General features: G+C 50.9%; 10 protein-coding genes across 10 annotated transcripts; 6 read left to right on the top strand and 4 right to left on the bottom strand.

Moving 5' to 3' along the window:
• Window positions 1-133: 133 nt before the first annotated feature.
• Window positions 134-544, top strand: TERG_00914 (uncharacterized protein; the record flags this gene model as incomplete). The annotated part of the gene is made up of 1 exon (XM_003238879.2): window positions 134-544. The coding sequence occupies one exon, from the start codon at window positions 134-136 to the stop codon at window positions 542-544; it is 411 nt and encodes a 136-aa protein (XP_003238927.2).
• A 903-nt stretch (window positions 545-1,447) lies between these two features.
• TERG_00915 (CAMK protein kinase) lies at window positions 1,448-3,666 on the top strand. Its single transcript, XM_003238881.2, has 4 exons — window positions 1,448-2,463; window positions 2,530-2,797; window positions 2,857-3,083; window positions 3,145-3,666. Exons 2-4 carry the CDS (start codon window positions 2,560-2,562, stop codon window positions 3,487-3,489), a joined length of 810 nt encoding a protein of 269 aa, XP_003238929.1. The 5' UTR covers window positions 1,448-2,463; window positions 2,530-2,559; the 3' UTR covers window positions 3,490-3,666.
• An 827-nt stretch (window positions 3,667-4,493) lies between these two features.
• Window positions 4,494-6,878, top strand: TERG_00916 (uncharacterized protein). Its single transcript, XM_003238882.2, has one exon. It carries the CDS (start codon window positions 5,099-5,101, stop codon window positions 6,671-6,673), a length of 1,575 nt encoding a protein of 524 aa, XP_003238930.1. The 5' UTR covers window positions 4,494-5,098; the 3' UTR covers window positions 6,674-6,878.
• Window positions 6,879-9,287: 2,409 nt separating this feature from the next.
• On the top strand, window positions 9,288-10,043 carry TERG_00917 (uncharacterized protein; the record flags this gene model as incomplete). The annotated part of the gene is made up of 1 exon (XM_003238884.2): window positions 9,288-10,043. One exon carries the CDS (start codon window positions 9,288-9,290, stop codon window positions 10,041-10,043), a length of 756 nt encoding a protein of 251 aa, XP_003238932.2.
• Window positions 10,044-11,396: 1,353 nt separating this feature from the next.
• On the bottom strand, window positions 11,397-13,365 carry TERG_00919 (uncharacterized protein; the record flags this gene model as incomplete). Its single annotated transcript, XM_003238886.2, has 2 exons — window positions 11,397-12,914; window positions 12,967-13,365. The coding sequence occupies 2 exons, from the start codon at window positions 13,363-13,365 to the stop codon at window positions 11,397-11,399; spliced, it is 1,917 nt and encodes a 638-aa protein (XP_003238934.2).
• Window positions 13,366-13,864: 499 nt separating this feature from the next.
• TERG_00920 (uncharacterized protein) lies at window positions 13,865-14,507 on the top strand (the record flags this gene model as incomplete). The annotated part of the gene is made up of 2 exons (XM_003238887.1): window positions 13,865-14,212; window positions 14,271-14,507. 2 exons carry the CDS (start codon window positions 13,865-13,867, stop codon window positions 14,505-14,507), a joined length of 585 nt encoding a protein of 194 aa, XP_003238935.1.
• A 424-nt stretch (window positions 14,508-14,931) lies between these two features.
• Window positions 14,932-17,544, bottom strand: TERG_00921 (uncharacterized protein; the record flags this gene model as incomplete). Its single annotated transcript, XM_003238888.1, has 1 exon — window positions 14,932-17,544. The coding sequence occupies one exon, from the start codon at window positions 17,542-17,544 to the stop codon at window positions 14,932-14,934; it is 2,613 nt and encodes an 870-aa protein (XP_003238936.1).
• A 309-nt stretch (window positions 17,545-17,853) lies between these two features.
• On the bottom strand, window positions 17,854-19,108 carry TERG_00922 (uncharacterized protein; the record flags this gene model as incomplete). Its single annotated transcript, XM_003238889.1, has 2 exons — window positions 17,854-18,048; window positions 18,107-19,108. The coding sequence occupies 2 exons, from the start codon at window positions 19,106-19,108 to the stop codon at window positions 17,854-17,856; spliced, it is 1,197 nt and encodes a 398-aa protein (XP_003238937.1).
• A 470-nt stretch (window positions 19,109-19,578) lies between these two features.
• Window positions 19,579-20,531, top strand: TERG_00923 (uncharacterized protein; the record flags this gene model as incomplete). The annotated part of the gene is made up of 2 exons (XM_003238890.1): window positions 19,579-19,749; window positions 19,809-20,531. The coding sequence occupies 2 exons, from the start codon at window positions 19,579-19,581 to the stop codon at window positions 20,529-20,531; spliced, it is 894 nt and encodes a 297-aa protein (XP_003238938.1).
• Window positions 20,532-20,940: 409 nt separating this feature from the next.
• On the bottom strand, window positions 20,941-22,154 carry TERG_00924 (uncharacterized protein; the record flags this gene model as incomplete). The annotated part of the gene is made up of 3 exons (XM_003238891.1): window positions 20,941-21,645; window positions 21,711-21,834; window positions 21,901-22,154. The coding sequence occupies 3 exons, from the start codon at window positions 22,152-22,154 to the stop codon at window positions 20,941-20,943; spliced, it is 1,083 nt and encodes a 360-aa protein (XP_003238939.1).
• Window positions 22,155-22,444: the final 290 nt, after the last annotated feature.

The raw sequence follows: 22,444 nt of genomic DNA on the forward strand, positions 1-22,444 counted from the left end.
ACTGTGAACAGTAAGCTTGTCTCATTGTCTCTCATATCAGCAATCGCTCGTCCATGAAGCCAGGAGATACCCAACATGGAACAGCTATTAGTCAATGAGTGCATCAGTCTAAGAAGGCATATGGTATAGTTACATGATGCACCAGAAGGGCGTCTTGTTTGCCCCAGACGACCCGGTAACGCAGCAGATCCTCGCTCCCTCAGGGCCCGTACCGGGTCCCAAGGAGATAAAAGCTCTAGGCCGCAAAGTGCCCAACTTCGACGAGGAGGTGTGGAAGAAAGAGCGCTTCCGGATCGTGGTGCAAGGGAACTACTACAAGTTCACGCAGAATCCGGATCTCAAGGCCCAACTGCTGGAGACGGGCGATAGGGAGCTTGTCGAAGCCAGTCCGCGTGACAGGATATGGGGGGTTGGATTTGGAGCAAAGAATGCGCCAGCCAGAAGGGCGAAATGGGGGTTGAATTTGCTGGGAAAGGCGCTGATGGAGGTTCGGGATCAGATTAGGAGAGAGGAAGAGGAAGAGGAAGCCGAGCAGGACAACTAATCTGCCTATTATCAAAGACTGTTTAACGACCTAGTCTAGAATATTTGTTTGTCAAGTTTGATCAGCGGTAGAAAGCAGGCTGGTGGTTCCAGCTAATCATGGCCCGCGGCTGTTCAATTTGCCTTCCAAGTTTGATAGATACAACGTCATAGCCGTGCAAGATATATATCAAGATCTCTACAAGCTGGACCATTCAGTACACCACCACATCTCACCAGACTATCATCGTATAGAGAGCTTGCGAACACTGCAAGGATGTTCTTCTTTCCATTCCCTCTCGTGTGCTTCCAATGCGGAACCGACCAGAACCCGTGTCGTTGTAAGGTCGTCGGTCCAACGCTGGGTAATGCCATGTACCACCTGAAGCTCCTCCAACTTTTATCATAACTAACCCGATGCATGATGTAGGCTTCGCAGTTGGCATTATTTCGGCGGTATATTACCTTTCCCGTTCATCTCTACAAGTATATAACTAACTTCCTATTAGATTATATGCTATCCTGCATCTCTATTCTGTGGATGTTGGGGAACGGAGGCTGGAAAGCGGTAGGTCGTCACCTGGTAACCATTTCTTTTGAGCTGCCACTGACAGGCCTGTACAGCATGCTGGCGAGACCTGTCGAGTGGAATGCGGAGGTCAGCCAGGTCATTCCATTCTAGGGCTCCGTGCAAGAGTGATTCCGTCAATCATTTTAGTAGTTAAAACCCGATAATGTATGATTAATAGTAAATTAGAAACATAAAAAATCGACCATCCTTGTTGCCTATTATTTATTATTAATGTATCAACCCCCTTGAGAGCAGTTGGGATGAAGGATTCAAGTCACGACTTTGTATTTAAGAGGGGCTTCCCTGCCCCCACCAGCTGCCCAAGTCATGTGACCGTTTCTGATGAATGGAGCCCAGGAGCTTTTAACTACCTCCTAAATACTCCATTCCCCCGCAACCAAGTGTTTTCTCCTCGAATATGTGGGATGCTACTCAAGGTAACAACTAAGGCTGGCACTTTGACTACGATGATACTGATATAGGCCTAAGATGAATAGCGAACCACTATGGAAGAGTGCCGACGACATTATAAACCAACTTCGGAGCGAAATTATCGCATGACGAGCTCGGTAATGACACCATGATGAGGCCAAGATAACCCAACCCGGGGAAGGGGGAGCGTTGAAAATTTCTTTCAAAAATAAGATGATAACTAGTTGTAGAGTGCATTGCTTATATTGCATGATCTAACTAGCTGTGTGCTCGAATCAATCATGTAAACTAGTTAACTGGTTGAATTTCCTCTTGGCTTCCCCTGATCCTGACGCCCTCAAGCGCATCATTTGCCATGCTCTTGAAGTGACTCATTATCCAATCTAGATTTCATGGTGGATATTATTACTCTCATAGGCGTATAGCCAGAGGTAGGGGTGAGCTGTTCTGGATCTTAAGTTGGGACACCCAACTTGTCCTCTTCGACAGCAGTCTTGACCAGTTACCTGTTTAATCATTTGCGCGCCGAAGCGCTGCCAAGCATTTCCAGGCCCAGTTAACTAGTTAGTTAACCAACCAGTTGGCTGCCAAGTTAGTTACCCAAACGAATTTTACTTATGACCAATGCGCTCCTCTCTATGGAGTAGATGGATTTTTATTTTTCGGTTCTCTACAGTCTAGGTTATATAGGCCTCGATGATGCTGATAATGCACCCGAGCTTGCTGGCTAGGTTTTGCGTGCGACCGTATATTCCAACTGGATTTTGTTTACCCGAAGCCTTTGCCCTCAACCGCCTTTCAGGCCGATGCAGAATGTCAACCTTCAAGGAGCCGCTTACACCTGGGATGCAGCTGACGAGCGACTCCGGGAGCGTCTATAGAATCGAAGAAACGCTGCGCGAACGAAGGAGGCCTCTACTCTGCGTCTATCGTGCTAGGTAGGCATGAAATTTTACTCGGCTCAAGCTTATTCGGGCCCTATCCACTAATGCCAGGATACCTAGCTCTGGAGGGAAAAATATGTCCTCAAGAACATGATACCAGGCGAATTCGAGTATCAGCTAGACCTGCAGAGACGATTCTCGGCCCACCCAAATATACGGGCAGTCACTGACACGATCCAACCTCTTGAGATGTTTATATACCCCTACTTGACTGGAGACCTACAGCACCTGAGCCCCAAACTACGGTCGAAGAGAACGAAGGTTGAAGTTCTTCGGAGTGCCTTGCAGGGACTCTGTGACATGCACAAGGAAAACATTTCCCATAACGGTGGGTTGTAGAGACCCATTGGTAGTATAAAATAGCAGCCGTGACTGACAGTTGAATAGACATCAAGGCCGACAACGTGCTAATAGAGTATGAAGAAGCAGAAGCAGGAGAAGAGACGGTAAACATCAACAGCGTTCAAATATCCGACCTTGAAGACACTGTCCTCCTGCCGGCTGGGAAATGGATTAAGGGAACTTTATGCGGGAATGCAATCTGGAGAAGCCCGGAGAGCTGGTGCCGGGCCCGCCAGAACATCAGCTCGGACATCTTCTCCTTTGGAATTGTGGTATGTTTTAAGACCTCTTGCCAACTTAACCTGTCCTGACGCTAAGTTGGTTATCAACTAGATGATATATGTCATGACAGGCAAGATGGTCTTCCACGTTGGCTGGGACAAGCTCGACGCAGAAGACGCCTGGAGACACGTCCTGAGCCGACACATCTCCTACTTTGCAGACGAAGAAGGATTCAATGGACTGCTGAAGCACATCCAGAAGGAGAACCCGTTCTTTGAGCGCCTGGTGAGCCTGGCCGAGAGTGTTCCCCGACAACCCTTTGAGGCCTGGGGAAGTGTCGAGCCCGAACTGAAAAACTTGGTAGGCAAGATGACCTGCCTGGATCCATCGAGGAGAATCACTGCGGCAGAGGCGCTGGAGCATCCCTGGTTCAAATCGGCCTGGATGAAAGGATGAAAGGGATGTAACTATGTGACTGGCGGCGCTGTGCCATGATCCATCCTCACCCTTTGATGTACCATTATTAAATTATTAGTTGGAGAATCTCAAATCTTTCTCACAGAGACGTCCACTATTATTATTAGGTATTGCTTGCTTACCCGCAGCTCCATCCGTTTGACCGTCGTCGCTTGAACCCTCTCGGGAAACAGGAAATCTGCTCTCGCCGCCTCATGTCTCCACGCCGTCCTTATATTGAACAGCGGCCGCTAGCCAGCTAACCAATCAGTAGTTACTCCGTAGTTAATCCAATTAGTTACTCCGTATATTAATTATTATAACTACTTTACTGCCTCTTCCCCACGGCGCCATCTCCGGAATCGCAGTGAACCCCAGGCCAAATGTGCCAGCCGTGTAGTTAGTTGTGCCATCCACTCGTATATCCCGTTCTGCGGCTAGTTATCGAGACGACAAGAGAGAGATACGCTTTGCGAGCGACGAATAATAGTAACTACTGGCAGAGGTGACAAGAAATCGGACGGATGCTCCGAGCCCGTGCTACCTTGGAAGCAGGTAGCCCTTGTAGTCAAGTAACTTGTCCAAGAGTCGTCTCAAGTATGTAGGACGGTCAGTCGAACGTCGCTGGCGCCTTACGCGAGCCCAGCTATAATCAGGGGGTTCGCACCAACAATCTACGGAGTAGCTTGCCGTCAGCCAACCGGTTGAGAGAGAATAAACAGCAACAGCTCCAGCGTGTCTGTCGGCGGGCGCCTCTGGTGTCTCCGGCAGCCCACATGGCCTGGCCCTGATGGAGTCGGGATTGGCCCTGTTTGAGGGTGTCTTTGGATCTGTTAGCGTTGCTGTTGCCGGCCAAACGTCCGACCAAAGCTCGTACGATGCCCTCGCTAGCTAAGTCGAGACAAGCATTTTGGCCTCGGCCTTGGCTCCTTGAAGATCGCAGCGGATGGAAAATAAGTGACATCGGGGAGTGACATCGAGCGGAGGCGAAGGGCGAAGGGAGGGCGGTCCATGGTTCAGGTCTATGTAATATAAGGGAGGGCTCGAGGAGGTGAAGATGAAGAGATAACTAAGTAGTTGACTATCTATGCAGGTAGCAGCTCCAGTAGCAAGCAAGGGTAGCATAACCCGATCATTTCCTCTTCTCTTCCTTCGACTCTTCATGCAGTGCGACGGTGAAGAGTCCGCAGAGTCGCTTTCCTGCTCGGCCCCCTGGTTGGTCTCTCCACAGTGGATGAGCGAAGGGCTCCGTCATGCAGGCCAGGGGAGGGGGAGGGAGGGTGGAATAGCGATAACTAGTCACTTCGCTAGTATTACTGTAGGCACTTAAAGGACGGATCTTCTCTGCTCTTTCGTACTTCTTCTTCTTCTTCTCCTTCTCAAGTCTGGCTGAGCTTAGAGAAGGCAAAGGCTTCTGCCGTCATCGACTCGAGGGCTGCAAAGTATAAAGTCGCTAAGTGATAAAAAGGCCGGCCCTCAGCTTCACCAAAACTCCATCTCGGCTTCCACTTCACCTTCACCCTCAGCTGGACCTCCAACATCTAGACAGCTACTCCGTCCACTGAGGTTTCATCTACATCATCTGTTTCGTTACGTTCTTCGGCCCAAGATGGCTACAGACGACAGCAACAAGAACCTCCGGCAGTCGCCCATGGAGTGCCTCCGCGACCTGTTCAACTGGAAGGTCAGAGTCGAGGAGACAGACCCCGTCACCGGCGTCACCACAGTCGAGTACCGCGACCCGGAGCCCCTCAAGAACCCCTTCTCCATGGTTGCCCAGCTGTCGGCAAGCAACTGGCTCTTCTTCCTGGCCGGCCTGTTCGCCTGGATCTGCGATGCGTTCGACTTCCACGCCCTGTCGATCCAGACCGTCAAGCTATCAAAGTACTTCCACCGCAGCAAAACCTCCATCTCTACAGCCATCACCTTGACTCTCTTGCTCAGATCAGTCGGAGCAGCCGTGTTTGGCCTGGCCGGAGACAGATGGGGCCGCAAGTGGCCCATGGTGGCCAACATGCTCATCCTGGGCGCCCTCCAGATCGCAACCATCTACAGCGCTACCTTCTCCCAGTTCCTGGCCGTTAGGAGTCTGTTTGGTCTCTTCATGGGCGGCGTGTACGGTAACGCTATTGCCATGGCCCTGGAGAACTGTCCCGTCGAGGCCAGAGGGTTGATGTCCGGCATTCTCCAGCAGGGCTACTCGATGGGCTATGTCTTTGCAGCATGCGCCAACCTGGGAGTCGGCGGCGGCACGGACTCATGGAAGGTCGTCTTCTGGATCGGAGCCGGCATCTCATGCTTGTCTGGCGTTATTCGAATTTTCCTGCCCGAGTCAAAGCAGTTCCTGGCTGCGCGTAAGGAGCGCAAGGAGGGCAAGAAGAGCGGTGCCTCGCCCAGTAAATTCTGGAGAGATACCAAGGAGATGCTGGCCAAGGACTGGAAACTGGTGATATACTGCATCTTCCTCATGACCTGGTTCAACTTCTACAGCCATACTTCCCAGGACAGCTACACCACCTTCATGCTCACCCAAAAGGCCCTCAACAACTCTGCTGCCTCCCGTGCATCCATCCTCATGAAAGCCGGCGCCTGTGTCGGCGGCACCATCATCGGCTACATGTCCCAGTGGTTCGGCCGTCGTCGATCCATGGTCCTCTCCGCTCTGATATCAGGCATCTTGATACCTGCTTGGATTCTCCCACACGGCGAACGCTCGCTCTCAGCCTCGGGCTTCATGATGCAGTTCTTCGTCCAGGGCGCATGGGGCGTCATCCCCATCCATCTCAACGAGCTCTCCCCGCCTGCCTACCGATCCAGTTTCCCGGGCCTGACATACCAGCTCGGCAACATGATCTCATCCCCGTCCGCCCAGATCGTCAATGCCGTCGCAGAGTCGGTCAGCGTTAGAGGAGACAACGGCAAGCCAGCGCCAGCCTACGGCGCCACCATGGGAGTAGCCACAGCCATCATCGCATTGGGTATCATGATCACCACCGCCTTTGGACCAGAGATGAGGGGCCGCAAATTCGAGCTGGCCAAGGTAGCCGGGCATCTTCATGACGGTGAACAAGAGCATGCAGGAAAGGAAGACCTCGAGTCCGGCATGGTAGGCAGATCACACGACGAGAAGAGAAGCGAGGAGGCGGAAGTCTCGGAGTCGGAAAAGGTGATTGACAAGAGCTAGTTAAGCTTAACCTCTCTTATGATTTGATTTTTTATTTTACCCAGGCTATGTTACGAAACAAAGAAAAGAGCACGACTACCCAGACATGCTATCAGATGTTAAATGCGTTATACTATGTATTCAATCTTTCTCAAGCCTTCCAATCCATCTTTCTTTGAAAATCTCTTCATCTAAAAATTTTTCAGCCGAGGTCCAAGTTAGTGCGTCTTACATAATCACGTAAACAATAGCGTTGTGCTTTATTTATGCAGCTTTTATGCATCCTTTTTATGCACGTAATTTTTATCTCACGCGAGCAAAAAAAAAAAAAAAAAAAAAAAAACCAAAAAAACGGAGCAAAAGTGAAAAGAAAGCAAAAATATTTCAATGACAGGCGGAGCTTTCAAATTATTTGAATTATATGACTTGTAGTTTTCTCTGCTTCGGCTGCGATGGCATCTTCTTTTTTTTTTTCTTTTTGCTTCGGCTGATCCATGGAATCAAATAAGTGTATTTGAGCTAGGGGGTTGCCTGTTAAGTAACTCCATCCTCGATCCTGACAGCGCCATCTCCAAGACGATCGACACTGCGACAAGGCCAAAAGCCGCTTGCAGGATCACGCGAGTTTACCTGCTGTCTTTGACACAGGATAACAATAGAATTGACGTACAGGAATACAGCTTGCATCTCCATCGTCCCGCCCCTCGACGGAGCCACGTATAAGTACGCAACCGTTCGATACGCAACGTCTTGCAGCCGGCAGCCTTGACGCACAGTGACCTCATTTCGGGGTTCGGGGACTCGGGGCGAAAGAGGGACCAGCCCTGTAACGTCGCGAGGAGGAACCGCTGGTCAAGACGGAAGATCTGGCGCCCGAACGCCCGCCTGTCGCTTCGCTCGCAAAGAAGTTTTCTGGTTTAGCTCTTGCTGGGATTGCTGGAAACTAGCAGGAGGATACGATTATGCTTGAACACTATGGTAATTTTGGATCCCCGCCCAACTCAACCCAACACCAACAACAGTCTGTAAGTACAATATGGTCACAAGTACTCCGTACTATCTCCGACCCCTGCATGGCCACTCGAGCTGACGATGCAGGACGCTGTATAGTTCCAGCCGACTATTTGCGGTGCTGCATGGCTCCCAAGCCTGGGCTGCGACGGCTGCGCTCCAGGAAGGGGGAGATAGTTCGTTTCACGCACCGCGCACATCCCTCTCAGCAGCCCTCTTGGTCGACCAGCAGCCAGCAGCCACTCGCATGGCAGAGGCTGAGTGCGAGATACGAGCAAGGGAGATTTGATGCTGCCCCAGCCGATGCCGAGTGACTTTGCGTCTCGCTGTATCTGTTAGCGAAATGAAGTCACTCTGCATCGCGCCCGCCATCCGAAGCATCCGCGTACCGTACGGTACCGTCACGCTCTTACCGCCTGGCTCCACGCCAGCCTTGGCCTCCGTTACAGCCCCGTTACCGTACGTGACGCCAGGCCCGTTACCCAGAGCTCCCTGCTTATGTCAGCGGCCCTTTTTGCGCTCCTGCGTTGCTTTTTGCTGCAGGTTAAGAGCAGGCCGAAATCTCTCCCCGTCGACTCTTGCTTGCAACTCCTGCTTTGCCTGCCTGCTGTGCTGCCTCTCAGTCTCCCCTTTCGACCTGCCTGACCTTCGCCCTCCTCGCCCTCGCCCTCGCCGTCCTCGGGTTGCTCGTTCGGGCTGCCTGTGCTGGTTGTGGCATCTGCCTGGCTTCGTCTACACACTCCTTTTGCCCCCATCCCCGAACCAAGACGGACAGACGGACATACACACGAGACCAGCACCCACCAGTTTGAGAGCAGCCAAGGCACACCCGCTACCAATTGACGGCATCGCTTCAGAGACAGCCCAGCAGCACTTCTACGCCGACAACGAACGACGACGGCCTCCAAGACGACCCCTACGACGCCCGGAGAGAGAGAGAGAGATAAGAGAGAGAGATAGCGATAGAGAGAGACAGCTCACAAACAAAAGATGGCCTCCTGGAAGGACCATCCGTTCGCGAAACCGCCGCTTTTGATACCATGGCGCTCGCTTCAACTTCTGCTGCCTTTTCCTTCACGCCTCCGCCGCCGCATCAGGTCCAAACTGCGTTCGAGAACATCGCCCTCTTCCTCCATCACACGGCTCTCTACTTCGTTCTCGCCCCTAGACACCCTCAAGGCGTTGCAGGCCCATAGATGGACCATATACGACGGCCAGTACCTCGTGCTGGTCGTGCTTGGCATCTTCTCCCTCTGCATCATCCAGTCGCCAGGACCACTGGCAAAGACCATCGTAGCCCTAGGCCTGATAAGCTCGCTGCTGATGCCAATAACCTGCCAGTTTTTTCTTCCCTTTCTGCCGCCAATTTGCTGGTTGGTATTCTTCTATGCTTGCCAGTGAGTTGGCCCTTCCCCTAACATCCTGAAACATGAGAACAACAGGGGGCAATGATACTAAATGATCAATAACTAATAGATTCATCCCGAGTGACTGGCGGCCGCCGATTTGGGTTCGCGTCCTGCCTGCCCTGGAAAACATCATCTACGGCGCAAACTTGTCAAACATCCTCTCAGCTCACCAGTCTACCGCTCTAGACCTGCTCGCATGGCTACCCTACGGCATCATGCATTACGGCGCTCCCGTCGTCTGCGCCATCTTCCTCTTCATCTTTGGCCCGCCCGGCATCACCCCCATCTTTGCTCGCAGCTTCGGATACATGAACATTGCAGGTGTCATCATCCAGTTCCTCTTCCCTTGCTCTCCACCTTGGTATGAAAACCTCTACGGTCTTGCGCCAGCCCACTACGGCATGCCAGGAGACCCTGGTGGTCTAGCACGCATCGATGCCTTGTTCGGCATTGATCTGTACACCTCTGGCTTCTCTGCCGCTCCAGTTCCCTTTGGCGCCTTCCCATCCCTCCATGCGGGTCATGCCACCTTCGAAGCTCTCTTCATGAGCCATGCATTCCCAAAACTAAAGCCGGTCTTCATCACCTACGTCGTCTGGCTCTGGTGGTCAACGATGTACCTTTCCCACCACTACGCTGTTGACCTTATTGGCGGCGGTCTCCTTGCTGCTGTTACATTCTACTACGTCAAGTCCCGCTTCCTCCCGCGCGTGCAGGCTGACAAGTTCACTCGCTGGGACTACGACTATATCGAAATCGGCAGTGCCGAAATGAACATGCCTGGCTCGTACGACTATGACATTGCTGATGGCCTCCAGATGGACAGTGATGAGTGGACAGTCGGGTCCAGCTCATCCATTTCTTCCGGTTCATTAAGCCCAGTCGACGAACAATCAGCATGGGGCGGCGAGGCAGACGGCATTCCTAAACGCTCTTCAGACCTCGAGACCGGCCTCGGTATTTCGAGATGAGAACAACAATAAAAACAATAGGAACAAACTTATAAACATACGATATGATAATGTTTTAATATCAACGACCGGACAGGGAACGGGAGATCAGAAAGGGTTGGAAACGGTCGAGAACGGGCTCGGCTTAAATATCACTTACCCGCCCATTCATCGCTTGGATACGATGCACGACACATATCAACATACTATCTACCCTTTTGAACTGGCCTGCGTGCTTTATTCTTACCACGCAGGGTGAGATGGGATATACATATGTTTTTTCTTTTTGGATCAAAAAGTGCCTAACTTACCGGACCGCATAATTGGATTGGAACGGATGGAGGGGCCAACAGGGGCATTTTGGATCGGTGTTAATGGAGTTGACGGTGATGGTGACGGTGACGGTTATACCACTTTTTTTTCCTTGCATTCGCTCTGTGGACTGCAGAAATCTATCTAAGCGGAATACGTTCGCTTTGAACACAGTCGTTTTCATTTTTCTTTTCATTTTTTTCTTGGGTTGGGAGGTTGGTCGGTTGACGATGTTGAGGATGAGGATGGAGATGAGGTGGTTGTCCCTGGACATAGAGGGTGCAGAATATACAGCTCCGAGCTTTGAAACACGGATGCGAATAATCACAACCACGCCGACAGAGGGAACACACCGCGGTTCTATCATGAAGTGCAAATGAGAGAGAGAGCAAACCAGCAAGCAGCAAGTGTGTTGGCCGGACATGCCTCACATACATACGCACATGCGGATCTATACCCCCTTACAACTTTTCACCTTTTACACTTTGCTCCATTATTCTTTTTTGCAAGCGAGCGATCTATTTTAGCCTTGCGATATTCCCGGCAGTCATTCTTCCCGCTCCGGCTTCCGCCCTCTTTCGCCAGCCGCTTGGTTACTACTGCTTGCTTGACTTGACTTGATCATGATGTAATTATTTTATCCCAGCGGCTACTTGCATATCTGCCGAGTAGCGTGTATTGTATTATCATAATACTTAATCCACTGATTTTACGAGAACATGACTTTGCCCTTCTCCTTTTCTCCGCTTGTTTATTCGTTTCATTAAAAAGTATGGTATCCCTAGCTATCTGGCTACGGTGCGTGGCGGAAAAGCCATCTATATATACATCAACTGCTGGGGCTGAGTTAATCCAAGCAACTGTCCAACTCCGCACTTGCATCATGTGAAAAACGGCAGACATCTGTATATATCTACTCGTCATCATATATCTTCACCCGACTAGCTATCTCCTTGATGCGAGAGACGTAGTTCTCCTCTATAGAATCGCCTTTACCCCCTGCAACACGCAGAATCAAATCGTTCAAAGATGCTCGGCCCAGGATATCAACGTGATCGGCTATCAACAGTTAGCATCATCAAAGTAGCAAACATGGGTACATGTATGTATGTATGCATGTATGTAACCGATCCTCCAGATGGGGGCGGAAAGCTTACCTGTATTAGGACCCCCACGCGGCGAGAACCGTTCAGGCTCATGAGGCATCTCGTACACCTTAATCGGTATCCCGGCCGGGTTATACCTCTTAATCCTCCATCCACGAGTGCCCATATACCCCAAGCTAAGTAGGTTAACCGTGCCATCGCCCTCATTCATCACAACGCCCCGATCAACGTGTCCTTCCCCTTCACCTTCCATCACAGAAGTGTCCATGGTCAAATTCAGTTTAGACAAGGGATCAACTTCCTCGCGGTAAAAGTAGCTTCGTTCCGTTGGCTTTCCAACGCCGTAGAACGAGTATATTTTCATATCAGGGGCCAGCGGAAGGCGGACTTCGAGCGGATTCAACCATTTACGGGGATCGTTTTCGTTCGCCTCGACTTCGGCTGCCGTGTGAGCAACGCCATGAGAGTAGTTCTCGTCAAGTTGGTTGCGATACCATGGTTCGGAAATATTGTACAAATAAGCTAGGCCATCTTCAACGGTGAAATTATGCCTTGAAGCAGCTGTGAGAGTGCTGTTTGATCGGAAGTTCAGCAGGTTGCCGTTAGTTACCGGCTGATTGGGGAAGTCGTCTGGTGCCCAGGTATGGTTGCCCCATACTTCATTGCCGCCCTTGGGTAACATGCTGGAAATGCCCGGCATGGCGCGGAAGATCTCAGCTCGTTCTTCTTTGGACAAGAATTTCTCCAGGCCGTAGACTGCAAAGGCGTTGAGCTGGGCGGTATCTCGCATCTCGCCGGATAGTACTGCTGTAAGGCCCTTGGAAGCACCCAGCATGCAGCCGCTGACGTTGATCCAAGATGCAATGTGACGATCGACCCAGTCTGGACCACCGTTGCCGTAGCCCTTGTGCTCAGCCCATTTGAAGAAGAATAGAGCTACCTGTGATCCCATACTATGTGAGACAAGGACCACTTTCTTCCCGTTGAGCTTCACTGCGGTTTCGATATGGTTCTTGAGCCTGCTAAAGTAGTGGTCTCTATGCTCTAGGTTAAGGTATGACAGCCTCCAGTCGTATGCCGCTGAATACGCATTTGTCGGGTCATATCCTATTGTTGCCAGGTTTTCCAATATTTTATTCCAAATCCAGTAACCTGTGATGAAGAAATCCGTTGCATCAAAACCTTGAGCAGCTCGTAGCTTGACTCCCGGCGGATCGAGCCCGGTCTCTTTATCCAGCATGATATTATTCTTCCAGCCTGCGGTGTCAAGCACCAATGCACGCATCATGCTCCAACTGCCCCAGAGACGCTTTCGGAAGTAAGCTCTTGACTTTTCATCCGTCCCCCAGCTCTCAAGGCCAGTGGATATCACTCCGGGTATCATGATGACCGGATGAGAAGCCTTAATCCCCTGCGACTGCAAATGCAAACCCACCGAAAACGAATCATAGCTAACCGTCTCACGCTCGCTTTGCTGTTATCAAGTCAGTATATGCATGTTATTTCAAGAAATGAGGGTAGCTTACTGAAAACTCTTTTGCGTCCCGGACAATGCCTGCAGGTATAACATCGATCAGCGAGTCAATATTGAGATCCAGCAGTGCATCTAAGCTGATAACTTCATTCTGATTTGCGAAGAATAGCGCCACAAATATCCCAAAGATCCCTCCAAGCCCGAATATCAATCCATTCCGTCGCCTACTTCTCCTCTTCGGAGGAACCGCGTCTTCCGGTTTCGAGGATGCCTGGACGTATAGGACCTCCTTCTCAATCTTGTTATAGCAGTTATCTTCCCCCTTGGGCGCTTCTGTCACTTTCTCTGAGGCTATAGCTTTGGATGAAGAATTCGCATTCGAGGGAGTGTTCTCGTCGGTGGTAGATGTAGATACGAGGTCTGCGCCAAACCGACGTCGCAGTTCCGCCATAATAAAGATATAGTGCAAAAACAGGCGCGCGCAAGCTAGACAGACGCCTATCGACTGCTCATGGCCCTCCGTAAGCGAATATCGAAGACTAATAACTAAACAGGGGTCTCTTGTCTGTCTTCAAGTATCGAGGGGAGGATTTTGTCTTTCTAGGGAGACAGAAATAAGTAGGTAGTTAGCGGGCCAGCCTTTAGTGTTAATCACATGGAATAGTAAAAACGCCAACGTCTGCACCAATGCGCCTGACAGTATCGAGAGAAGAGAAAGAGACGAATAGAACACTCACGATATACGACCGAAGAGAAAACGAGTTAGGGAGACAGAGAAGAAGGGGGGGAAGGACGAGGAAGACACGAAAGCTCGACCTGGTGATGATGTAAGAAGAACCAGCGGGAAAAGTCGAACCCTCCGAGATTTAAAACGACAGCACAACACCCACCTTGGACGCTTTCGACCTGCTCGAGCGGCTCGCGGATACCTCGAGCCCGTCAGATCTGCGATGGCTGACGCTCCGTCGCAGTTCCGCTATGTCCAGTATGAGGCTGCGAAGGAGAACGAGTACGTCCCCGCGATGCGCCAGCTGATATCTCAGGATCTCTCCGAGCCGTACAGCATCTACGTCTACCGCTACTTTCTCTACGAATGGGGGGATCTCTGCTTCATGGCGATGGACGAGAAGGATAAGTTGGTCGGCGTCGTTGTGTCGAAGCTGGAACCGCATCGTGGCGGGCCGTTGAGAGGATACATAGCCATGCTTGCGGTCCAGGAGGAGCATAGAGGGAAAGGGATAGCTACCAAGCTGGTCCGTCTGGCCATGGACGCCATGATAGAGAGGGATGCGGATGAGGTATGCTGCCTGTTGTATATATAGAAGTGTTGGTTGCTGACCGTTGAACTGGACGTAGATTGTCCTAGAAACCGAGATTACAAATTCACCAGCCATGAAGTTGTATGAGCGCCTGGGATTTCTCAGGAGCAAGCAACTGCATCGTTACTATCTCAATGGGAATTCTGCATTCCGGTTTGTCCTTTACCTGAAGGAAGACGTGGGCATGATTCCGACATCGGATCCTTACCACGGACATTCGGATGGCCTCCCATTGCATGAAAACGGCGAGCATCCAGGCCATCATGTCTGTTGAGCCGGGATTGTATATGACATGCCCGGCATGTTTTATACATGGACGAACATGATGGTATGATGAGAATGGCATATTAATTGCCTGAAATTAGCAGCATCACGGCCGCGCAGTCGGATTATTGAGCGTACAATATCAAATATCACACGCCAACGGGTTGCGGCTGTGACTGGTGGAAGACTGAATAGCGGGCTCAAACTATTTGAGACCCTAAGAAACTCATATCCCACTTGACTAGTGGCGTATAGTGTATTGATAGAGGCTAGATGTTGGACAACCTCTGTAGAGCTTAGAAAGCCAACCACAACAAATGATAGATTTATTTCTATATAATGATACATTATGATACAACAGAGGAATCTCGGCATGAGGCTCGCTAAATATGCAAAACTGGGTATCGATCAATACTGGAATGGTAAATAAATGGTCAACCAGCCAGAGCAAGAGGCTCACGTTTAACCGACGACTTCAAACCTCGCGGGTTTGGTGGACTGACATCGGCTTTGACAATATCAACCGTCACACTGTTCTTCCGTAGCCAGTCAACTGGCTTGTCGTGGCATGCGCCCCATTCCTCATCCAAAGCGTAGGCTCTCTCAAGAACTTGATTAAGAGGCTCCCTATACTCGTACCCATCGTCCGAAGCACTGAGATCACTGTCTACCAATTTCTTTGCCAACTCTTTCCGCCACTCGGGATACACATCAGATGGCGAACCGCAAACCCCGAGAACCAGCTTGTTAAATTCTTGACTGGTATCTGTTTCCAGGTTTTCAAACGGAATAACACCAGCAACTACCTTGCCGATCTTCTGCAGCCAACATTCACGCTCTGGCAGGGAAGATCCATGCACCTCTCGTCGAAGCGATGAGTATATGCTAACCTGCATCTTCTGTGTGGTCCAGCCATTAAGACAGCCATGTCGCCATAGAACCCGGCAGAGGTTATACGCCCTTGCTCTCCAGGCAAGGTGCCAGAGAATGTCCATCGTCTGATTATCTCCCTTGATGTTGAAGGTTTGGGTAACCTTCAAGTATAAGGCCACAAACGCCTTGTTCATCTTGTCTGGTTGATGTAGGAAGTAAAACAGTGCATTGTTCAAGCTGGTTGTATCCAGACCAAACGAGACTCGTTCACAGTACTCGAGGATATCCGAGATGACGTTCGGTTTGCTGCATAGAGATCCTTCTAGGATCATTCTGTTGATGGTACGAACACTTAACCAGCCGTGACCGAGGGTTTCGTCCATGTGTTTCATGAAACCTGATACGGTACCGCCATCCTTTAGCCATTTTCCAAATCGGGGCTGGATGGATATAGACGCTGCAACCTGGAACACATGTGCATCGTCAAACACTCCGGACTTTCTGGCTTGGACCAGGAGGTCAAAGCGGTGGGCGTGGGGGGTTATCGAAGAGAGTACTGATACCCAAGCCCAATTGCGAGGGTAGATGCCCTGGCGTTTCATGGCATTGATGCACCACTTTAAAGACACAAAGTCTCGACGAAGCACGGATGCTCGCAGGAGTGCATTTACAGTCCGTGATGTCATACGGCCTTCAAAGGCGGGAAGCAGAGAATGTAGCGAGGAGCGTGCATGGTGGGACGCAAAGTAGGATATGGCCAGACATATGGATCGGGAAGAGAAGTATTGTCTATTCTCAGGGTCGAGCATAAGACGGCGGATCATATCTCCGATTGCATCCTTGTGGGATACCCCAAGTGCACTATGCAGTCTCCCATGGACTAGTCGTGTAACTGGTACTAGAACCAAATCCTCAATGTAATCGGCAAATGTCTTGATGGTAAACTTCTTCGGAGCTTTTATCTCATTTTTACCAGGCACAAGTGGTTCCGGTGGGAGAAACGCCCATACAGACCGTATCAAGGGCCTCTGAGATGAATCCTTCAGGAACGGGATGAAAGGAGGGAGGTCATTCTTGGGAAGGCTTTGTATGAGTTCTTCAATATGCTTCTCTCCAGCTTGAACAGCTGCCTGTGTTCCGCTTAACACCAAATGACGTAGCCCAAGTGAGTCGTCGGTCTGTGGGAGAACATGTGCCCGGCAGCCGCTCAGGAAGGGTATTACCCACATATTCTCTCGTTCGTCTCCAACAAGAGCCACGACATCAGCTTCACTTAATGTGATTGTCTTTTGAAACTCATCGGCTGGACGGTCCGGCTTGTTATTGACGAGGCTTTTGAACCCTTCCACAAGCTGGAGACATATGCTGGCTTGACGCTGTGCGTCAGATCGCTGTTCCTCAAGAGACTTGGGTTGATATACACGGTGACTAATTGGATTGTTGTAGCCATGGCGAACATATCGTAGAGGGGTTCGTGGAGGTGCACTGTAGGGATTCCTGGAAGCATTTTGCCTGTCAAAATCGGCCATTGACTTGGTATATCGCAACGGAACACCATGTGCCGATTTCCTTATCCAACCTCCCAGATGACTTTTGTTCCGTACTGGTGCTTCTCTTGATCTTGTCTCGCCCAAGTTATTGTATTCATGGCTTGATGGCTGGGATCCTTGTTTCGTTGCTAGACTATCCAGCTCGAACAATAGCTCTGGTAATACATGCTTAGATCGATTTGGTTGAGCATAGCTGGCGCTGCTTTTGCTTTTGCTTGTCTTGTCATCATGGGCGTATTCAACAATCGGTGGAGCTAGGACAGTGTCAAGAGAAGTGTTCTCAGTGTTATTTGTAGGTATTATAGTGTCGCTGCCGCCGATTTCCTGACGTTGGCTCTTCGGTTGAGGCTTCTGACGGCCTGGCACCTCGGACTCGGAGCGCTGTGAACTCCTTGACCGCCGGCCTTGCACATCTTCCGGTACACGGTTTATTCGCTCCTTTCCTGGCTTTCTATTATCCGAAGCAGTCCGTGTCTTCGTGAGCCCGATAGAATTGTCAATCGCCGCAGCAAAGGCTGGTGGGTAGAGGAAGAGGAGCGGCTCATTCTTCAGGGCTGCGCTGATATTCTCGGCAACGGGTATGCTTGCTTTCCTCGACAAGCAGTATCGACTGCCTGAGAACATTGATAGCTGCCGACGAGCATTGAGCTGCCCGAAACGTCGTCAGGTCATCGATGATGCTGGAGATGCCGGACTGTTCAGCGTCCAAAAACTGCCTTTTCGAGGTTTTTTTTGCTTTCGACTTTTTTGCGGTTGAGCTAAGGTTGCTTAATAAGCAAATACTAAGGTCTGGCATAGAGAAGAGAGACGATACGAAGGAAGCTGGAGGATCAGATGGAGAAGAATATAAACTGTTTTAATAGTTTATCTAGAAGCATTTACTTTCCTCAAAGGTAACTAGTTCTATGATACAGGGCAGGTCGAGCAGCGCTGTCATGCGCTGTTCCAAGTCCACGACTCTCTGACGAGCCGGTCACCGGCCTTGTATGCCTTGCGCAGATTCTCCCGCCTGGCTCTCTCGGCTTCATCGGGAGAGTCGTGCGGTATTTCATCCATTGACTGTTTCAGCATTTTGATTAATTGTCGACGAGAAGAATCAAAGAGCAACATGGACAATATTTCAGGCATCTATATGGTATGTCAGCAAATATCTACATCATCAATAGGACAGAGCGGACATCCTTACCTTATCTTCCAGCAACACCAGACCCTCTCCTCCACGATGTGCGAATTCCCTCACTGCATCGATCCTCTCACGGTCAAGCGTCGAAATCCTCATGGCTTTGGATAGAATTGCCACGTTCGTGATATCCTCGGGCGCAACCTGTTCCTCCCACTCATCTTGGGATATTCTCGATAGTTGGCCGGTATATATTGTCCCAGCTTCTCCCGCCGTGATGATACTGGGTTCACCGCTTCCCAGGTAGCTAGTACCAGCCATACCTCTTTCAGGCCTATGTTTGGACCTTCTTACTCTCCTCCTCAGCCATCGTCTCCGTCGAACGAACGAATGGCACCAGGGATGGGTTCCGTGCCAGGCGAACTTCGAAGCAAAGGAGAACGAGTACTGCCAACCCTCCTCGTCGACGTCATTCGACATGTCGACATACCATGTCTTCCAGTCCCACACCCAGCTTGGATCAGGGACCTGTGCGTTTGCAATTGTTACGGGGCTCTGTTCAAAAGTGGCCGTCATCCATGCCGGCGGGTCAAGGTTCAGAAGCGAGTTTTTCGAAAAGATGGGCTTGCCGAAGAAGAACCATCCTCGCTGGTTTTCGTAGAGCACGTCTATTTCACTTTGTGATTGAGGGTGTGGCTCTTCTGTCGTTGGCTGTCCCTGCACGCATGCTTCGGTGTCGAACGCCACGTCCGACCCAGGCCGTCGGACAGCAGATGACGAGGGTGCAATTGACGTGTTCCTGGACAGTGAGCCTTCTCGCGGCGTAGCTGTAATCTCCCTGCTAAGCCTGCGGTCGTCTCCATTGACACCACTACCATCGTACCGATCCTGCTGGTACTTTGCGTATTTCCGGCGGGCCAGGTTTTCTCGCACCGAGAGGCCGGTCAGCTTCTTCGCCAGGGATCGGTGGGTACTCGCCCGGCTCGCTCGCAGGCCAATCTCAGACTCGTCCGGTTCGGAGGCTGGACAGGTGTTGTCAACGAGGAGAATGCCACCGCCGCTCGCCATGGCAGGGCGGCCAGAGGACAGCGAAACTCGGCAGTTAGGGGGTGAAAACTCCAGCTCCAGAGGTAAGCCGTAGCGGTGATGTCTCCGTCGCCATAAGGAGGGCGGTGATAGAGGCTGCTATAAGTATCCACGGTGGTCAGACAGGCGGAGAGAGGAAAAGGAGAAAAGGAATGTCTCTCCTGCGCAGCTTCAGCGTCGTCGCTTCGCTTCGCTTCGTCTGTTTCTTATCAACATCCAAGTTCTTAGCTAAGACAAAAAAAACCAGGGAAAAACATGATGACTAAGCGATGACATCACATGTGGAACGCTAAGCCTAAACGGGACATCAACACTGGGCCTTTGATCAGATAACAAAAAGATAGACGAATAACAGAAAGACAACGCAATACAGAATATACAGACAGGATATTGAAGAGAATAATAAAGAGGATAGAGGTAGATGCAAGCACACCCGCGACAGTATAGACAACATGCAGGAACCGCACCACCGGAAGATCGAGCTGCAGTCGACCGCAGACCTCTCCTACCTCTACACAAACACGCTCACAGTCGCCCGCGAAAAGCTCGACCTCCACTTCCCTCCCTCTGCCAACGATGACTCGGATCCCATGAAGGAGCGAGTGCGCAGTCTAGTCGATGGCGTGCGTTCTCTTTGTTTAACTTTTTTTTTTTAAGGCGAAAATACTGACGTTGAGTCCAGTTCATAAACAAGACCTTCACATCCGCTATACCCTCCATAAGCATAAACGGAATCGATACAACAGACTCGTCCTCGAAACAAAAAGGACCCAGCAAAGATGAGCAGCCCATCAATCTCGAGTCGCTTCTGACAACCCGGGAATCAATTGAGTACGAACCATTTGACACCGAGCTCGCGGCCAGACTTACGTCTCTCTACGCACAGCTGGAATCACTCACCACAACAGTAGCGCAGATGAGACGGGATGCGCCGCTAAAGGCAGCAAAAGCGTATGAGGAGGCGCTGAACAATGCCCTTTCACATGACGATGAGGAAGACGAAGAAGGAGGATATATGGATGAAGATTATGAGGCGGATGATGTGCCGGTAGATGCTGATATGGACGAACAACACCGACAAGAAGCAGAGAGGAAGAGAGATATCGAGAGGATACAAAGGATGCTCCAGAAACATCCTGAATGGCTTTTACAGGCACCCCTGGGAACGGAGCAGGTTCAAGAGCGATGGCGGGACGGGGAGATAAGTGATGTCTATGCTCGATCGTTAGAGACACTTTTTAAATTGCAAGGAGAGGGAAGCGGGATTGGATATGGGGATGAAGACGAGGAAGATGGGGGAGGAAGCAGCGCCATGGGTGGTACAAATGCCGGTGCGCCGTTGGCTACAACGGTGGGCAAGGCGGAGAGAGCACGGCTTGCTACCGGGGTTGTTGAGAAGATGTAATTGAAGGTATCGAATTGATTTAACTATTCATTATTCAGTACTTTGATTTGTTTTCTTGTGGCTGATTTTTTTAATGTAACGATGCTGTTGCATGTTAAGACATGATATTAATTAAGATGATGGTCTGGGATAGGGGGTGGTATAAGTAAATATCAAGGGACAGCCATAGTCTGGGATCAAGGTCAAGGAGACAAAGAAAACAATGATTGACTCTCCTTTGTTTTAAATATACTTGATCTCTTCCATGCAGATGCTTGTACCAACACACTATCGAAGTTAAGTCACCCAGTAGTATATTTGCACTGTAGTATATACGAATAGACCAAACAATCCATCCGTTCGGCCCAGGCCCAGATCAAAAAAAGAGGTCTTCTACCTTCTATCTGTCCGTCCGTCCCGTATATTCCATCTAAGCAGCAGCCGGAGCTGGAGCCGCAGCCGTCGCAGTAGCAGAAGCCGGCTCAGCATCAGCAGCCTTCTCCTTCTCCTCTTCTTTCTCCTTCTTTCCCTCCTCCTCCTCCTCCTCCTCTTCTTTCTTCTTCTCCTCACCCTCCTCACCTCCCTCCTTCTTGGCCTCCGTCTTTTTCTCCTTTGAACCCGCCCACTCCGGCTCCTGCCAGGGTCCCATATCGCTAAACATACACCCGCCCTCACACTCACACTTGCCGCCAAACTGCACCGGCAAGTTCTCTGCGGGGATCTGCGAGAGCAGCTCGCTCTCATACCCGCCTCCAAAGACATGTATCTTCTTCACCGTCACCGGGTCCAGGAACCCCTTGACCATGCCGAACACCGTGCTGAACCCCCACGGCGCATTGATGATGTACAGCTTCCCCAGACGCTCGGGGTAGTAGTTCTGAGAAATGGCAGAGGCCTGGCGCACGTAGCCGATGACGGACGAGGCGTTGCCCAGGCCCACGCCCTTCATGTCCATTATCGTGCAGCAGGTTTCGAGCAGGTGGCCGGATTTTCGGGCGCAGGCGGGCAGGCGGTTGTCGGCCAGCTTCTCGTACTCGCATACTAGGTGTTTGAGCATGCGGTCGCTGGTAGTCACTTTGTACATGGCTGTCAGGTCGATTTTGCCGAATTGCTCAATATACACTGGTCGGCCGTCCTGCAGTAGTTGAAAGTAAGAGGTAAGCGGATGGCAATGTATGCTGGGAGGCGGAGGGGGCCTACCTTGTCTGTCTTGTGGTAGAATTGGGGGTAGTATTCGAACATCTTCTCTTTCTCATGGTAGTCGAAGTCTGAGACCAGCGTGTCCGTCTTGAATTCTGCTCGCCATTTCTCGCTTGCAAGGAACCTGTCTCAAGCCAGTAAGTATCTCCATTCAACTATGCAGTAGTCTCAAGTAGAGGGGGGTGCGTACATGGTCTTCGAAGCCTCAACGTTGAACTTTCTCGCCCGCAAGAACCGCAGCAGCGTCAACGTATCTAGCCTGTCCTTGCAGCCGGCGTCCTCCAGCTGCTTCCGGAGCTGGAACACCTGCGCATCCTGCTCGGGCGTGGTATATCCCGGATGACCAAACTGCGGCGTGGGAGCAGACGTGGGGAAGTCGTAGTGGTCGTATTTCTCGTCGACGGGGAGGTCTTTTGGCTGCGGTGTGGCTTGTTTGGACGCCATTTTCCTTGACTGTTCTGCTAGCCGTCTATATGCCTGTGTGTGTGTATGCTAGGGGAAGAGAAGAGAGCAGGAGGGTCGGGGAGTAGTGGGTGGTTGGTTTGAAGGAGTTGTAGAAATACGTTATTTTATGTTCCGGTTGAGTTTTTGGCGATGGAGTTCGATGATGGTTGTTGGCGTTTGGCTGTTGGTCGTTTGGTGGGTTGCGTAAAAGGGGGCGGATGTCGCCTCCCCGACCGTGGCTGAAGCAAGCTTGACTAGCTGTTAAATAGTTAGTTGGACGAGGTTACTGG

The sequence above is a fragment of the Trichophyton rubrum genome (genome assembly GCF_000151425.1).
Source record: "Trichophyton rubrum CBS 118892 genomic scaffold supercont2.1, whole genome shotgun sequence".
NCBI classification, from domain to species: Eukaryota; Fungi; Ascomycota; class Eurotiomycetes; order Onygenales; family Arthrodermataceae; genus Trichophyton; species Trichophyton rubrum.

Excerpts from the sequence above, each read along its gene's own strand:
- TERG_00915 (XM_003238881.2), top strand. The coding sequence starts at position 2,560 with ATGATACCAGGCGAATTCGAGTATCAGCTAGACCTGCAGAGACGATTC. Across the intron at positions 2,798-2,856 it reads GGAAAACATTTCCCATAACG|ACATCAAGGCCGACAACGTG; the intron begins GTGGGTTGTAGA and ends ACAGTTGAATAG. Across the intron at positions 3,084-3,144 it reads TCTTCTCCTTTGGAATTGTG|ATGATATATGTCATGACAGG; the intron begins GTATGTTTTAAG and ends GTTATCAACTAG.
- TERG_00916 (XM_003238882.2), top strand. The coding sequence starts at position 5,099 with ATGGCTACAGACGACAGCAACAAGAACCTCCGGCAGTCGCCCATGGAG.